A 17976-nucleotide genomic window follows, 5' to 3' on the forward strand; every position below is an offset into this window, starting at 1 on the left:
GCGCCAGAGAAAACTGAACCAAAAGCCGTTTAAACGTATTAATGTTTCGAAAGGGGTTTACTGGGACAGCACACAAAAATGGTATGATCCAGTTTGAATATAATTTCATTTCCAGAAACATAATACAATTAAAAATAAAGATCTTTATTACAGGAACAGGTACACATATCAATATTTTATACTCCATATATTTCAATACACTTCAACACCAAAATAATTCCTACAAGAAATTTTAAACCAGGGAATGTTTATTTTGAACACTTCATGTGAATGTTTTGTAACAGAGCAATTAGATTCACAGTCTTTCAGAACCACAGCACCAGTCCTCAAACAAGCTCTGCAAGTACAACACTATTTGGCATGTTCATGACCAGTCATGGACCATCTCCAGAAGAGGTACCCATACACCAGCGATCATACTGGTTTACACATTCTCAGGTCACCCTCTAATGTGGCCAATCCAGTCCATTCTAATGGATCTTCATGGACCCTGCTCTTTCTCTGATGAGAAATTGTCAGCTGATCCATGCCTGACAGAGGCTGATAGCTCAGGTCTGGCAAGTAAAAATCCAGACTAAGGCTTTATTTTAACCAACCAGTTGAGCATAGAGAGTCAGAGTCACAGAGTCCTCAGCTGATTGGTCGAAACAAAAACCTGGGTCTGAATTTTTAGCTTTCTGTGCTTGAACTATCCACCTCTGGTGTCTAATGTGGATTCAGTCATCGGAAGGGGTCGCGTTACAATTCACACGTTTAAAAACAGCAAATACTAAGGCGAACCTCTGCTGTAATGTACATCCACTGCTTACAGCGGAATAAACAGTCTGTCCATTTCAGGCAGGTGCAGCTCTGAGATCTGAAAAAAATCTCTTGGGCAGATATAGTACAGATCTACAGCAACTTTCCCGTATCATGTGATTTAAGACATTGTGAACAAGATTCTCATCCAGGCCAGTCGGTAGTGTGCATTTTCATCCTTTAGTCCTCCCTGCTTGTGCTATATCCTAAAAAGCAGGCGGAACTACTGTGAGGCTTCAGGTAAAATTTATGGCCTAAGGATTGAATTGTCAGAAAAATCCCTGCATTTACCTCAATAGATTCATAAGATTTGAAACACTGTCAATATATTAATGTTTTTGTTTTATAATATGAAAAATAGAGGAATGTGACAACAAACTAAAAAAAGCAACAAACCACAGCAAAGGAAAATGACTTACTCATAGTAGGAATGATTACCCACAATGCAGTTAGGTATTACATCTCTTCTCCAATGACATTCATATTATGCCAACAGAACTGAAATGATGCATGTATTTAAAGTAACACTGATTACATTGCTGAAATGCTGAATAATTACCAGCTGTCAGGTGGTGCAGGTTATAGGCACTTCAGCCCCTTCGTTAAGACCCCCACTTTACCGTAACATGATATTTAAAAAGTCCGATTAAATATGTTTATGCTAGGAAAAACTACCAGTGTGCAGTTTACAGCTTAAATACTTCACTGTAAGTATTTTTTGTTTGTTTCTGCTTCATTTTATGACTTTACTAAACTCACTTAAGAAGTGAGTTCAAGGCACAGATTCCACTGCAGTTGATTTCACGTTCGCCACTGTCGAACATGAGTTAACTTTCTCTGTCTTGTTTGTATTTCTGGGAAGCACAGTGTGGGTGTTAAGCAAAGTGCCAGACAGACAGGAATGTTCACAATGCTGTCAAATCACAAGGCTCATTCCGGAAGCCCACACAGTGGGATGGGAATGACTGTAAGTCATTTCAAGGAACATCTGAAGCAGACACAATTCCCAAAATAAGATTTCTGTCACTGAATGATTCACCTTATAAGTCTGTTTAGGCAGGGCTGCAGATTTATGGAGGGTCTGCTGGCTGGAGTGAGATTTTCAATTCAGGACGAGTCTGCACACACATGCACACGCATTTACACGTATGTAAGAGTTTTATCACCTTGTAAATAGTCTGTAGGGATTGCAAACTACCCCGACGCATTTGATGTAGCTAAATTGAGGTTTATAATGGAGTAACATTGATTTTCCGTGAGATTTCTTGCGTGAGCGTGACAGTCTGAAAACGTGGGAGTCTGAAAGTGCGAGTGTCATGCCAGATGTGTGATAGTTGTTTATGCCTCAATTCCCTTGATTATGGTTACATTTGTGTTTGTTTAGGCATCTTGCACAGAAAAAAAACCAGAATTTCACTAGATGCCATGCTGGATAATTTGTAGTATTTGCAGACCATGTATAGCTCAGCATCTCTAGGAATCTGCTATTTCATGTCGCTTTAGCTGAGTGCGCTAACCAGGTTCCGGAAGCCACTGGAAGTATCCCAAAGCCAAACTATATCTGGATCCATTCATGATTACGTGACCTAAAAACAAGCCTTTAATAAACTGGTCCCCCCTTCTTAAGAAGGCTTAAGAAGCTCTTAATGAGTTCAACAAATAAGGATAGCACAGGTGTCCAGGCGCATCTAGCATTACTCAAAGCGATCCGCAAGCACCTCATACATAAATACCATCCGCTGAGGATACTAATGAGCAATGAGGAGAATGTGGTACCTGTCAGCCTGGTTCTCCATTACAATTCCGTTCTGTTTTGCACATTAATCTTAAATATTTCAATGAGTCGTTGCATTAGCAACGATCCATCCTTCCACCTTTTAAAGTCTCATATGCGGTATAAGGTCAAAGTGCATTTGTAGCCTATTCTAGGAAGCAAAGGGTGTGAGACAAGAGGCCACCTGGATGGGAGGCCAGTCTGGTGCCTGGTATCCACTCACCATCATACACTCTGATCAGTAAAGAGTCTCCAGTTCATGTTTTTGGACTCAAAGGGCAAAGCTACAGTACTAAACTAAGACTTTTGTTGAGTAAAAGGTAATTTAGATGCTACATCTGCCACAGGAACCAGGTTACCGCCTTTCATTAAGCTGTAGGACTTGGTCACACCAGCAGTTAGTCGCAGGTCTCCAGGGAGAATGTGTGGCCGAGTTGTGCAGTCGTGTCATCTCGAGGTCTTCATCTGCCCATTTCCAGGCACATACAGATACCTCCAGATAGCGTAATAGTGTGCGCTGGCTCCCAGCACCACAAACAGGTGCCAGATGGCGTGTGCAAAGGGGACGAGCCCGTCGCTCTTGAAGAACACGATGCCCATGCAGTAGGCCACGCCCCCTAGGAGCAGCTCAAGGACGCCACCCCTGTCAGTCTGCAACAATAAAGTGAGTCTTGTTATTTCTCACAATCCTCATCTCTGACTCCTTCATTTATGCATTTTACTTGCTTTTTAGCGTAGTACTGCTGTGTGTAGGGAACCATTCACAAATTCTGTTTTCCAGGAGAAAATACTTACCATAACTTGATAATACCTATCATAAGGAAATGATAAAACTATCTATTTGCCATTCTGTTCATGCCCTGGTATAAAGGTATTAAGAAACCAATTGATGCGTTATTTTTTAATGTTGTGATATTTATTCTACTCTACTGTTTTTAACACTTTTACTCTGCGTGATTCTTGCAGTAAGAGACGCTGTTACCTCATTTCACTGTGTACATGTACAATGACAATAAAGATGACTTTGAGCTTATAAGTATAATGAATTGATCACCTCGTAGTAGAAAGAATAGAGGATCAATGTGATGATGTCACAACCACCAAATCACCCCTGGTGAAGTCAGTAATTTATCCTCATTCATTTTATTAAATTGTCTTCATAGTTGAAAGCCATTCAGCAGGTGCCTATTACAGACAACAGAGTTTCAGAACTATTTCCTGCGGATGTGAAATAGTCTGGTACCCCTATGAAGTAAAGCAGTTGAAGGTTACTGGGATTACTGTTCAGGCCCTATGCCTTGTGGGATTGCTGTCAATGCCCTAGGCCTTGTGGGATTACTGTCTAGGCCCTATGCCTTGTGGGATTGCTGTCAATGCCCTAGGCCTTGTGGGATTGCTGTCAATGCCCTAGGCCTTGTGGGATTACTGTCCAGGCCCTATGCCTTGTGGGATTGCTGTCAATGCCCTAGGCCTTGTGGGATTGCTGTCAATGCCCTAGGCCTTGTGGGATTACTGTCCAGGCCCAATGCCTTGTGGGATTGCTGTCAATGCCCTAGGCCTTGTGGGATTGCTGTCAATGCCCTAGGCCTTGTGGGATTGCTGTCAATTCCGTAGGCCTTGTGGGAATGCTGTCCAGGCCCTAGGCCTTGTGGGATTGCTGTCAATGCCATAGGCCTTGTGGGATTGCTGTCAATGCCCTAGGCCTTGTGGGATTGCCGTCAATGCCGTAGGCCTTGTGGGACTGCTGTCAATGCCCTAGGCCTTGTGGGATTGCTGTCCAGGCCCTAGGCCTTGTGGGATTGCTGTCCAGGCCCTAGGCCTTGTGGGATTTCTGTCAATGCTCGAGGCCTTGTGGGATTGCTGTCAATGCCACTAAAGAAAAATTAACTTACCATTGACAGGATCACCAAGGCAGGACAGATCCCCATAACTGTGTAACATAGCAACTCTATAATCTTGAACCTGTGGGATGACAGACATATCAATAATGTGCTGATATAATACATCCCCTGTTACAAAATTGAATCGCTTTGCCTGCAAACCAAATCTTTGATTGAGGAACACAATACCGATGTTGGCGGGTGGGAACAGTGGGACACTCGGGGGTCATTCTCGGCCACGTACCTCTCATGGAAGAAGAAGACATAGGCCGTGCCGATGCACGCCATCACCCATATGACCCAGCGCATGTGGGAGGCCCAAGGACCCAGGTCTCTCAAGTTCAGCCTGTGGGAGCGAATAGGAGGCCCCATTACATTCAGTGCAAACATCATTTCTGCCCGTCTCTGTGTTAAACCCATATAACATGAATGAAAGCCAAAAGATCCACCACCTATCCAGTACTGGGTCACCGTGAGTCAACAGCGTCTTAAATGTGTGAGTCAAAAGCGTTGTAAATTTGATATTTAATATTTTTAATCTGCCTTGCACCGTAGCCTCTGAGATAGACTCCAGATTCCATCGACCCTGAACAGAACAAGCAGTTACACATGATAGATGGATGGATGTGTTTAATGTTTCCTTTATTACATCTAACACTAAATTGAGCCATTCCAGAGTTAGGCAATTCTTTCTGTAAATATTACGCTTAGTGTGATAGCTCACATATTTTGTTCTACGTGTCCTTTCATTAGGCAGCTGAGAGGTGTGTAAATGTAGGAAGAGTTTGTGCGATACGCGCGATGACAGCAGCAAAGGGACACCGTATATGTGACTCGCGCTAACTTCCTGCAGTACGGCACCACTGGGAATTCTGGGATCGCAGTCTGTCCATACTGTATATACACAGATCAGCCTGCCACCTCCAGGATGGTCACCCTGGCAGAACACGATGCTCCACAAACCAGGAACATCAAACGAGTGACTGATGCTGCCGCATGTGTGGCGAGTCCAGCTGGGCTTTCGAGGACTGGGGGGGGGGGAGCTAAATCAGGAGGGCCATTTTGGGGGGTGTCAGTGCTTCAGGGAAGGACTGCCTGACCCACCTGTGTGGAGCTACACGGTATCTGTTTGGTGCAGTGGCCCGACCCTGCCACAGCCGTGTTGCCATGGGAACCACCAAAGGGCGGTTTACATATTTACTCAGCATGACTGGCTCTGTGTGTGTGAAGGGTGCGTGTTCTCCCCATGCAGCCGTGGGCCCCCTCCAGCTGCTCTGGCCTTCTGCTACACCAACAAAAGCCTGCGATCAGGTTACTTGGTGTCTGTAAATTAGCGTGTAAGTGTGTGCCCTGCCATGGACTGGCGCCCCATCCAAGGTGACCCCTGCTTCAGGCGTCCCCCTCCCTCCTCTCTCTATGTCTTGTTGTGATGGGGCGAAGCAGAAGGAGGATTTCCCCCACAGGAGCGAAAAAAGCAGCACCATTCTATACCAAGGACCTGGACTCCAGGCTCAGTGCTGAACAAGTGGCTAGAAGGTAAAGACACGGAGGTAGATGAGCTGCTGATTTAGTGTCTCAGCACCAATTTTAACCCTCACGAGAAAGAGGGGTAATTTCAACAGGAAATCGGTTGGACAGAAAAGAGGGCAGAAATGCAGACAGCTTGGGGCTTCCTGAGGCCTGTACTGTCAGGTCAGGGCGCATTTACGGTCACGACTCACCAGGGGGCGTAGGAAGCTGCGATGAAGAAGTAGATCACCATCCTGTCGCACATGTGCAGGCAGTGCTCCGCAGTCCTGTCACATAAAAGAGGGCGGGCTCAGGTCAAAACTCACCCTGCAGGGGGCTGTCCCCCCCCCCCAGCCTCGATGTGTGAACAGCAAACCAACGCCATGGAATCAGTGAAACATTTTTAGAACCTGCAGAATTCCTACACGTTTCTCTGCCAAAAAAAAAGAGCCTGAACTTAACTATATTTAACCAACTAATAATCATTCAGAATAACAGAAAGAGTGGTATGTAGGCATGATGTATCAAATAACTCTCGTAAACCTTGTCACTGAATATTTTTTTTTCCCAGCGTGCATCAGCTCTGCTGGCATGTCTGAACAGTTTGGGATCTGAGGGCAGGTTCAGCAGAAGGTAGGAGAAATAAAATATGATGCAGCAAGTCCAGGCGAGTCACTGTTACCATCGGAGGGGCAAGGGGGGGGGGGAGCGAACTGTTTAAAAGGATGGAATTGGGGCGGTTTGTGGTTCAGGCAGCGACCAGACCAGCTACTCCACAAGGAGCGGAGCATGCATCAGTGAGGGGGGTTTACAGCCTGAAATGGCACATCTGCCTGCAGATAGACGGACCTGCCAACTGTCAGCATGCAGCCATGCGCGTTACTATGGCGAAAAGCAGAAAAGCACTGCGGCACATACAAAGAATATAAAAAGTGTACACACCCCTGTGTGACCATGATGAATCATTTAAAAACTTGTTAAATGAATAATTTAATAACTGATGGTGCCCCCATCGTGCTTCACCGTGGGTATGGTGTCCTTTTGGTGATGTGCAGTGCAGTTTTTGTGCATGTTATTCAAAGTAAGAATAGGCTTCCTTCTTGCGATCCTACTCCAGACATATGGAGAATACGGGAGATTGTTATAATACACAATTAGTACTTGTCATAAATTCCTGCAGCTCCTTCAGTGTTACTAGTATTAGTTTAAGGGCGTGCACACTTATGCAACCAGCTTCCATCCATCCATCCATCCATTTTCCAAACTGCTTATCCTACTGGGTTGCAGGGGGTCCGGAGCCTATCCCGGAAGCAATGGGCATGAGGCAGGGAACAACCCAGGATGGGGGGGCCAGATCATCGCAGAGCACACTCACACACCATTCACTCACACATGCACACCTACGGGCAATTTAGCAGGTCCAATTAGCCTCAGCATGTTTTTGGACTGTGGGGGGAAACCGGAGTACCCGGAGAAAACCCCACGACGACATGGGGAGAACATGCAAACTCCGCACACATGTGACCCAGGCGGAGACTCGAACCCGGGTCCCAGAGGTGTGAGGCGACAGTGCTAACCACTGCACCACCATGCCGCTCTTGCACCCAGTTTATTGTACTTTTTTTTTTATATATTTTTCCCCCCTAACAGATTGTTTGTTTTTCAGTTGAACTGTACAGGCTACAGGTTACATTAAAGGTAGGAAAAGTTTTGAAATGATTCACCGTGGTCTCATTTTTTACATCACAAAAATTTGGCATTTTTAACAAGGGTGTGTACAATGTATGTCCACTGTAGGGGCTGCAGTCGCTTTGTGCTACAAATACCTGCAAAATCCCATCGGGGAGTTTTTCCACATAAAAATGATCCTAAGAAGTTAAGAGATCAAAGTACTGCCATTTACCATGATTCAGAAGCTCCTGAGAGCTTTTCTGCCTCGCAAACGCAGCAGCATTACAGCTTAAGGGGTTTTTCAGAGGCGTACATGAAATACTAACATCCCTTTAGTTTCCTATCCAGTGCATGAGAAATAATACAACCAGCAGCCTTCAATTAATTCATCAGTATAAAGTGAGTTTGTTTTTGCCCTGTTTAAAAACCACCTAACGCCAGTCGGCTTCTCAGCACAATCCCCCGTTTCTTCCAGGGAGTCGGTAACGAGGGGCGTCTGTGTCATGAGGCCCCGCCCACTTAGCGGACAGCACTGAACAGTTCACTGCGAATGTGATGTTCACAGGACCAGCCCAATAATGGAGGACACGCCTTTGACCAGGCAGGTTACTGCCATGTTTGCCATCTGTGGGGAGCAGTTACCCCCAATGCCAGTAAAGGAGGATGGACAGAGATACCCACACGATCGCAAGAGATTTTACAAAGTATCCAAAAACAGGGTATAAGTGTGAATATGCTGACCAACCCTGGAGAATGAATGGGGGTCCCAGATTCCACTTATGTGGGATAACAATGGGCATGCAAGCAAATATTTTGGATTACTTCTACTGTCCAGCAGAATATTGTGGAAAAAATGTCTCTGAACTTTCCAGAAGGTCACTCACATGGCCTCACTTGGCTAGACTTTAAAAATGTTTGCCAAACAGTAAACATCCGCTCAGCAGCAGGAGGGCACCCCAGTGTTTGTCCTGGTTAAACCTCCAATGTGCAGCTCTACCCAGCTCAGGAATAGCTGTAACTTAAGTGCATTGTGATGCTCTGTCTATACGGACAGATGCTAGGAAGTGGCTGAGTGGGCCTTCGCATGGCAAATCACGACACGTTTGGGTCTGGGCGTCTGCCGGGGCGAATCCCAGATACTCATGGGAAGAGAAACTAGGGCCACGGAATGCATCCGATATAAGGCACCGGTGGTGTGACGTGGGAGCGAGGCTTGGCATATGTGGTACTGCGGTGGGCGGACCTTCTACGTCCGCAGGGCACCTACCGGAAGTGGCTCATCTTCCAGGAGATGGTGTGGAACACGGTGGACACGATGAAGAGGCCTGACAGCCCCAGGCCATAGATCCATGCGGTAACTGCCTCCCATTGGTTGTCAGAGAGGAAGTGCAAGAGGGAGCTGCCGAGGATGCTGGGAAGGATCCAGAACTGCATAAGAGTGGGGCGGGGGAGGAGACTAAGCATTAACCTGAACTGTGTATAAACTGTACGTGAAGCTGCCTGAACCTGTCGGAACCTGAGCAGCGTACTGCACTCTCCCCAAGCATCCCTCTAAACTGCCACCCACGCCTCACTCCGCCAAGCTGCCCAGCATCTCCCGGAGGCAAAACCATGACATCTGGCTGGACAGGACGACTCAAGCTGTCCTCCCACATCCAGCAAAGGCATCCCTGCATTGAGGCAATGGTCTCTAATCCATCTCTTCTGAGAGAACTGCAGATGGGTGTCTATGTATGATTATTAATATGCGTACTTCACTGTACTTGCATGGCAAAAAAAACCCAGATGTCATTATTGTCTTGCCCCAAATATCAAGGATACATCAGATGAATCCTCGCTAACCAGAACAATCCCGTGATTCATTGCACCCTAAGTTTGCTCTGGAGATGCAAATCAGCAAGGCCGCTCATGCTAAGAACGCAAGCAGGATCATTGCATCCTTGCTATTGAGAAATTGTAGTGACGCATCTAATAGTCACGCTTCAAGTCACCTATTGTGTGACCCCTGCCCCACCTTTATTCTGGGAATGATGTTCAGGGGATGCGGAGGGAGGAGCCGTGACAGAGCTGGGGGGCTGAGTGTGCCTTCCTGAGGGGGGCTAACGCATCCCGAGAAGGGAGCGAAAGTCCCGTCCAACACGCTAAGCACAGAGCGCTGAGAGAAGTGGCTGTGATTCTATTTTAGTAATAAAACAAACAGACAAATGTGAAAAAGGAATTCCTAACCCCACATCTGCTCTGCTGGTTCCCCCACCGCCAATCACCTGCACGACAACCCTCCACGGCAACCCTCCATGGCAACCCTCCACGGCAACCCCTCCTTAACCCTCTCACCTATGCATTTTGCCTGTGGCCACAGACCACCCCCCCCCCCCAAATGCCAGTCCTCGGGTCCTACTTACCGCATGAGTGGCACAGTTGGCCGCGTGCTCATAATCTGTGGGCTGGTACCTTTTGTGGGGTGGCACTCGGCCATTCATGAATCTGGAAAAAACGTACGAGGAAAATATAAAAAGCTGTGTTGGTGTATAACCGGCTCTGTGAAAAAATCCTATGGCTATACCATCATTTGTTACCAGAGGTGGAAATTTCAGGTCCAGAAAGTCCAAATCCAGACCAGGATTTTGTCTCAACCAACCAGCGGAGTACTCTGTGACTGTGACTCTTTATGCTCAACTGGCTGGCTGAAACTAAATCATGGTCTGGATTTGTACTCTCTGGACCTGAAATTTCCACCTCTGTTTGTTACTGCATTACGTAACTGCATCTCTAAAATGACATCACCCTCCGCTTCGCTGTGTTTCCTGATTCTCTTTACGTATTTTCTCCATATATATCTGATAAGGAGTAAACGTGACCTGAGGGCCAAAGCCCATGTGGCCCCTAGGCGAGCATCACCGCTGCCCCCGCCCCCAAGGGGGACGAGCGTAGAAGACCACTCAACGCATAACCTAGTACTGCAAGGCGCATATGATTATTTGAGACTCTTAGAGCTGGTGGGCAGAGCAACTCATCTCCGGCTAGGAAAGTCTCTTGGAATACTGTGTCTGTGTAATGTAGCATGTAATCTCGCTTTATGGATATTTTACACCAGGCTGCACACAAGGACACACGATAGATGTTAATCCAGAGATGTTGCACTTCAATGACTTCATAAAAACGTAATGATTTTTGGATTTTTAATTGTAAATGTTCTTGTAAAGACCTCCCGGAACATGGGCGTAACGCAGGTCCCTATTTTCCATTTTCTTTGTGCTTCGCTGTTGCCCAGCAATCGTCACCTAACACTGGCGAGAGAGTGCTGGCCGGCTGACAGGCCAATGCTAAGCCCTGCTGTCACATGACACCATCATCCTGGAATTAATTTGTGTTTTAACTTCCTGATATGCTTTCTGTTGTGTTAGAAAATGTTAGCGATGATTAGCATCTCGCATTTAGCCTGGTCTTTGTCGGCTCCATTTGCCAGCAGTGGCTGAAAATCTCTGCAGAAGCTTCTTCCAAGATACATGCCGATCGGCCCACTTACACCGCAGGACTGCCTGTTCGTACATTTATGTGGACGGTTTAGTTTTGTTGCAGATTCAGACACGCAAACGTCTCCATCCTGCAGGTGACATTTAAATGGTTCCAGCTGCACTTTAGAGAAATATTTCCACTTAGAAGCTTTTTAGAAACCTTTTAACTGCCTGTATAATAAACAATCACACATACTTCATTTGGTTCATTTCAGCATCACTAATTATGTCAACCCATAAATAATATCATTTCATTTCTGGTTTTACAGATGACACAATGGTGTCTCAAACAGTCCATTAAAAAATCAAAGGGTATATGGTTGTTCAAGAAAGCAGTTCATCTGAGTGAGCTTTTTAACGTAGCTTCTAAGTAACTTGAGCAATCTGTCATGTACATGAGACAATTAAATAATGAATCGAAGGAGTAAATACTATGTCTAAATATTTATATTCTTTTCATTTCTCATTTTCACTATAACCAACAATTTACATGACATAGCACTTTGTCATGATTGTATTTGACTGCACACACTGAAGCTCTACAGGCACAGTGGGATGTAAATAAGATCTGGGACTGTACCTAACGATTAATTTGGTATCAATTAATCTGCTGATTTTTCTTCCAATTTTAAACTAATTATTGAATAACCTAATAAAAAAAATGTGAATACTCCATTTAAAAAACCTAACAATTAAATAGCAAAAATTAAGCATTAAACACTTAGCATCAGAATGTCAATATTTTATTGTCTAATAAAGCGCAACGAGCTATGCTTTCCAAATAAATTATAATAATCAGTTCCAGTTCAGGAACTTCCTGCATTACTAAGTTACTAAGTTAGTTACCAAGGAACTGTACTGTACGATGTCATGGCGCATGGCAGCTGCTGCTGCTGTCACCTAGTGCCAGACTTTCCATTGATTTCCGGGGTGCAGAATATCAGCAAAACTTTGTCACCATTTCTCTGGCATCGGCTGGGTAATACTTTACGATGCAGTTAGTAAGTTATTAGTAACTGGGTACTACTGATCCATCCATCCATCCATCCACTTTTCCAGGTCGGGTCGTGGGGGCAGCAGTCTTAGCAGGGAAACCCAGACTTCCCTCTCCCCGGCCACTTCATCCAGCTCCTCTGGGGGAATCCCGAGGCGTTCCCAGGCCAGCTGGGAGACATAGTCCCTCCAGCGTGTCCTGGGTCTTCCTCCTCCAAGTGGAACATGTCCGGAACACCTCACCAGGGAGGCGTCCAGGAGGCATCCTGACCAAATACCTGAGCCACCTCATCTGGCTCCTCTCGATGCGGAGGAGAAGTGGCCCTGAATGACCCTCCTGAATGACCGAGTTTCTCACTCTATCTCAAAGAGAGAGCCCAGCCACCCTGCGGAGGAAACTCATTTCGGCCGCTCGTATTCAAGACCTCGTTCTTTCAGTCACTACCCACAGCTCATGACCATAAGTACATACCATCGTACAGATCATAAACAAATAAAGTTTGTGGTTAATTAATATATTAAGTAATTAATTTGTTGTGATTAGTTTGTGATTAAGACTATAATTGTGTATTATTCGTGCCCCTGACAGCTCAATTACCTGAACTTGATGTTAAAATTTGTAGGAAACCTGCTTTACGGTATTCATGTCTTCGGTTAGTTTTATTTATATGCTGAATGCACCCCCAGACAGACACCATACATACGCCTACATAATAAATAATGTGATTGCAGTTATGTTCTTCTGACTGCTGCAGATGAAAGACTAATGCAGAGGGCATAATGGCCCCTCTTATTCTGGCATTTTCTGCCCGGTGGGGGTGTGCAGTGCTGATGATAGCCGAGTGCCTCGTCGATATGCATCATTACATCCCAGCTCTTCAGCTGACCAAGTTAGAAAATCACGAGTGACAGGCATCAAGCATCTGCATCAGGTCTACCAGAGAATGTGATCATTCAGGCAGAGCAGCTGCCATCCCATCTTCACAAGAACAAGCCCCTCCAGAGCAAAACCACACCCACGGTGGTGTGCATCCAATCAGAAACCTGCACACAGGATTTGGAAAGATCTCATGGTACAGAAAGGGGCTGAACTATTAGGAAACTGTACCGTTCAAAGACCCCCAGAAAGAGCATCAAGTAACCATCTTGATATTACAAAAATTTCCAAACGTGCTTCATTTAGAAGAATTCGCTAAATTTAAAGTAGCCAACGTCAATTATGGTGCTAAATTGTTAATTCATATAATAGAAAAAAAACTAAGGATAGATATTATTGCCTGATTGGTAAAATGAATCACCGAAATGCTTGACAAGCCGAATTCTCTGTGGACAGAATTGTAAACAAACACAATTACGAAGTGACTATTAACGGATATTAGATGAGAATATCCAGTGTGCTATTAATTAGTGCAATTTACCTCATACGATGGAAGCATTAATGAGTACAACATGTTTCTCACTTTCATCAAGGATGAAGGCAAATGGAGGAAACGGAGGGTGATGGATGTGAATGGCCCAATTGTGCCGTCGCCCGCATCTCAGAGAGAGTGCCCAGGGCGGCCGGGTGGAGTGAACAGAGACCAGGCTCCTGGCCGGGACCGCGGGCACATTCTCACCCTATTGTCAGACAGAGAGCCAGCGCCTCTTTGGTTACAGAAACATAAAGCCTCGCTTGTCTGGAGGGAAATCACGTACAACCCGGTGCAGTCCCTTTCTGTTCCATTTTCAGTCAGAGAGGGCTTTTTCCCCTCCTTCCAGCTAACAATATTTCTTTAGGCCATTGTTTTGCTTGAATAATCTTTACCAACAGCCAGCACACGTCCACGAACACCATATCGTATTATATTAACATTTCATGATTTTCACAACAGTAGGCTTATGGGAAAAAAAAATATCTACGAAATTCTGGATAGCGGGAGGCCTACCGAAAGAGATTCTGGCAGTTAAAGTCCTGTTTCAAAGGTTTTAAAGAGGCAGGAACATGCTTGCACCTGTTATCACCTGACCTTCCTTACTTTAACTGGCTCACTCACCTCAGCCGTAGTCAATGGCAGCAATGCAAGTTATGGCTCACAGACAAGGAAAAAGGAAGTAGCTGGTAAGTAAGAAATGAACAGCTTATGGCTCTGTACCGAACTGCGCTTTGGCTGTTCCACATCCCACTGCTCACCAATAATACAGTAGAACAATACAGTACTCGTACTCAGGATTAATAGTATTAAAATCTGAAGAATATACAGCACAGCATTAAAGTAAAGTAAACAGGCCCAAAATTTTGTACACATTGTTTTTTACGGTTTTAAATTCTTACAACAGCACAGAGTATAGAAGCATGGGAGAATGACACCAAGAGGGGAAATAACATATTTATCCATTCTTCCATCCATCTTATCCATCCGCTCATCCTTGTCCGGGTCACTGGATGGACTGCAGCCTAAGAAAATTATCTGATTGAGGTATTAAACAAATTATCCTCTCAATTGCAAAACAGAAGCAGTCGTAAAACTTGATATGTGAACCGGATTTTTTAAGGTTGTCAAATTACCGCAACATGATAAATGCCACGGAGTAAGTCGGAGCCATTACGCCCCTAAGAGTTATTACACTCTATGTGACATTAACAGATGCAAGCTGAAATGTACACCACATGTCATTATTACGCTATATAAATGACTCAGTTAATGACTGTTGACTTACAGGCTATGTAGCTGAGCTCATGTTTCTTGCACCTCTGTCCAAGGGCATAACTTTGGGTTGAGCATTAGGTGGGGGTTCAGATGTCCACCCATACAACCCCCCATAATTTACGCTCATGCCTCCATCCATTTAAGAGCAATTCAAATATAACTCCTTTTACTTTAATTGAATAAAATGGCAGTTTGCTTTGGCCATTGACAGAACCACAAAATGATACCGACATTGCGATATAGCGCATTCACCCGATCAACAAGCGAGATCTGTATCAGATCCTAGCAAGGCCAAGATCGGCTTAAGTCAAACATCTACCGAGGGACCCCCCTCTTACCGACTTGTTCTTATACTGACAGTAAGGGGGCGCGAGCGCCGCGTGAATTTTCCCAGAGAGGTCACTAAGGTAGTGCATTTTGCACCACCACTACCACCACAAGCATAATTATTTAATAGGCCTGCAGTAATTCTAAATACAAACCCTTTTATCCGCCCACGTAACACCGCACAGCCCTAACGAGTCCAGATTGAACGTTTGTAGTTATCAGTCAATTAACCGAAGTTTCCGCTGCAAACACATATGATGCTGATATGCACATAGCTGTCAGGATGAACAAAAACCCTCCGGTTTTTCCACACATCTCTCATCCCAAAGGAGTAATGTTTGCATAACAGAAAACGGTTGGTAAAGAGAATTGTTCGAGAAAGTCAGTTAAAAGAGGCGCTTTAACCTGCTTTATTCTTTCGTGTCTCGTGGAGACGATGCAGACGCACGAAGGCTGCATTCCCGAAATATGTATTGTTTAACTGGACCCCCTCCAACCCTGTCCTTGAGTACAAGTTCAACAGGTTGGAGAGTGCAGGCTAAGCCTGGCGTTGAATGGGCTCGTTTCCGCTGCGATCTATTTCGCAAACATATCACTGTTCTTTTTATTTATTGCAGTATTCATTGTTTGTGGACATCCCCCCAACCCTTGTATTGCGGCATTATTGTCTACTATTTAGATTTTACTCGGGCGGTTTTGGTGATCAACACGGTCAACAAAGTTGCGGGTTTTCTTAAATAATTTTTGCACATCTGCTTGCTGTAATTTACCAGAATGTCCTTATATAGCGTCTGCTATGTTCATCTTTCCGGATGCATGTGTAGCTGTAGTTTTGGCTTATTTATTATAACTAATCCTCTTCAGCGATGATGTTAATTCTGTGTTGCGTTAGTATAATGGTACTTTGGATGGACAGAAGGAAAATGTAAAAAAAAAACACCCTGTCGCAACTTTAAAAAGTGAACGAAATCTTTTTTCCATTTTCGATATTTATGAGCTAATCAAAGTATACACTTGATACTTTGTCGTCTCGATTATACCATTTTTCATCTATTGCTCAAACACTGGCCGTCGGTGGTTTTTGTTTACAAATGCATTTATATTTTAACGACCAAACCTAATTGTGTAACATCAGCGCGAAACTTCTAAACACATATTACAAAAACGAAAGACATAAAATATTCACAAAAGATATTCATATAAAAATATTCACTTTACCTTCCATATCTAGTCTTCTTAAAATCCTGAAACATTTCAACAGTCAGCGTGTTCTGGCGATCACTTTGTACACTACAGTAGCAGCAAGTTACTCTTTTCACCAATACTAATATAGTTACTGAAACTTCCGGCTCGGGTACCGTAAAAAGACGAAATATTGACGAATCTAAAATTCCAAGCAGGGCATAGTGCAGTTGAACGATTACGAAGAGGTAGGACAGAGCCGCCACAAACCCCCTCCCAAAGACAGAAGTTAAAAGAGGTCTTCAGGGGAGTGCTTTGGGGCTGACAAAACTTTACCACACCATCATCCATCTACGCACACCGCTGTTTGCAGGTTAATACGAACATGCAAAGTAAGCAGACATATAGCGGCTTTAAGTAATATTCGCGGCAATTTTATATAGGCCTTCATTTTTGAACAAAAAAAATATGTCCTCGCAGAGACACTGTGGAAAGATTGCAATGGATGATGAGCCAGAAATGTTGAAAGAGTTAAAATAATGTACGGATCAAATTCGATACAAAGCGAACTATTGATTTGAGTCAGTAATTTGCATTTTTAAGAAAAACGGAGGAAAAACCCTCATTTCGGTCAAAAGAGGAATTGCTTAAATCGGGTTCCGCTTTCGATTTGGGACAGTGTTACAATTAAAACCGCTAGTGTCTCCAGATGAACACTGGACATGAATACGTTTAGCTTAACTTTCCAGAAGCTTTCTCTGTCTGTCTTAATTATTAAAAACAGCAGAAAGCAAACAGCAGTTGTAATAATGTATACAAGTCTGTAGGTTGTATGTTTTCCGTCCTTCTTTGCCAGCATCAGCCGTTTGTCGGACTACATATTGCTGCATATTCCTACGGTAGTGGAAGAGCTAATAAACACAGCATTATCATGTCATGATCGTATTAATTGTGTTCATTGTTTGGAGTTATCATACAGAGGAGTGCGAAAGTATGTTCAAATTAGGTGAGAGCTGTTGGAATAATCACCAAAATCAATAGTGATCGTTTGCTTTGGAAATGTGAGAAAATCGACATTATTTAAGAAAATGTATGAACTATATCATATTCTTCTTCTTTTCTGTTACACCTAGCTCTTAGCAATACCCAAAACGTGCAACAGCGCGAACTGCTCGTGGTGCAAGAATGAAATTCAGATTGTATGGCAAACCACTTTTATTGGTGTAAGGGTTACTCGTCATAACTTAAAAATGCAACTTTTACTAGTAAGAATATTAATTCAAGATATCTACCATACAATTCTTAATAGTAAGAATGATCATTTATACTAGTAAGAAAAAATTGTATTTTTACTATTAAGAATTCATGTTATAGAGCTCCGTGATTTGATTTTTACTAGTCATATATTCCCATTGTATTTTGGCCTCACACATCCTAAATTCAGTTTTCACTAGTAAAAAGTCATTTTGTAGAGTTCTATAATTCAATTTTTCGTCAATGGGAATATATGACTTGTAAAAACTGAATTATACTTCTGCATAATATGAATACTTACTAGTAAAAATAGAATTCTTACAAGTAAAAATGATCATTCTTACTAAAGACAGTCCGTGCTATTGATTATAATCAATTATATTTCA

General features: G+C 43.9%; 1 protein-coding gene across 2 annotated transcripts; it reads right to left on the reverse strand.

Moving 5' to 3' along the window:
• Positions 1-82: 82 nt before the first annotated feature.
• Positions 83-16987, reverse strand: LOC125718258 (monocyte to macrophage differentiation factor 2-like). Of its 2 annotated transcripts, none has more exons than XM_048991953.1 (7): positions 16373-16987; positions 10035-10116; positions 8900-9043; positions 6174-6248; positions 4697-4798; positions 4465-4534; positions 83-3223 (listed from the first exon to the last, which is right to left on the reverse strand). In XM_048991953.1, exons 2-7 carry the CDS (start codon positions 10106-10108, stop codon positions 3020-3022), a joined length of 669 nt encoding a protein of 222 aa, XP_048847910.1. In that variant the 5' UTR covers positions 10109-10116; positions 16373-16987; the 3' UTR covers positions 83-3019. The 2 variants fall into 2 exon arrangements, with proteins under 2 accessions (XP_048847910.1, XP_048847909.1); XM_048991952.1 differs by having other exon boundaries at positions 8900-9060.
• Positions 16988-17976: the final 989 nt, after the last annotated feature.

This window comes from Brienomyrus brachyistius, chromosome 22, assembly GCF_023856365.1.
Source record: "Brienomyrus brachyistius isolate T26 chromosome 22, BBRACH_0.4, whole genome shotgun sequence".
Lineage (NCBI taxonomy): Eukaryota > Metazoa > Chordata > Actinopteri > Osteoglossiformes > Mormyridae > Brienomyrus > Brienomyrus brachyistius.

Coding starts and splice junctions, on each gene's coding strand:
- LOC125718258 (XM_048991952.1), bottom strand. CDS start 16,407: ATGTTTCAGGATTTTAAGAAGACTAGATATGGAAG. Junction 6,249..8,899: donor TGGAAGATGAGCCACTTCCG/GTAGGTGCCCTG, acceptor TTTATGTGACAG/GACTGCGGAGCACTGCCTGC. Junction 4,799..6,173: donor GCAGCTTCCTACGCCCCCTG/GTGAGTCGTGAC, acceptor TCGCTCCCACAG/GCTGAACTTGAGAGACCTGG.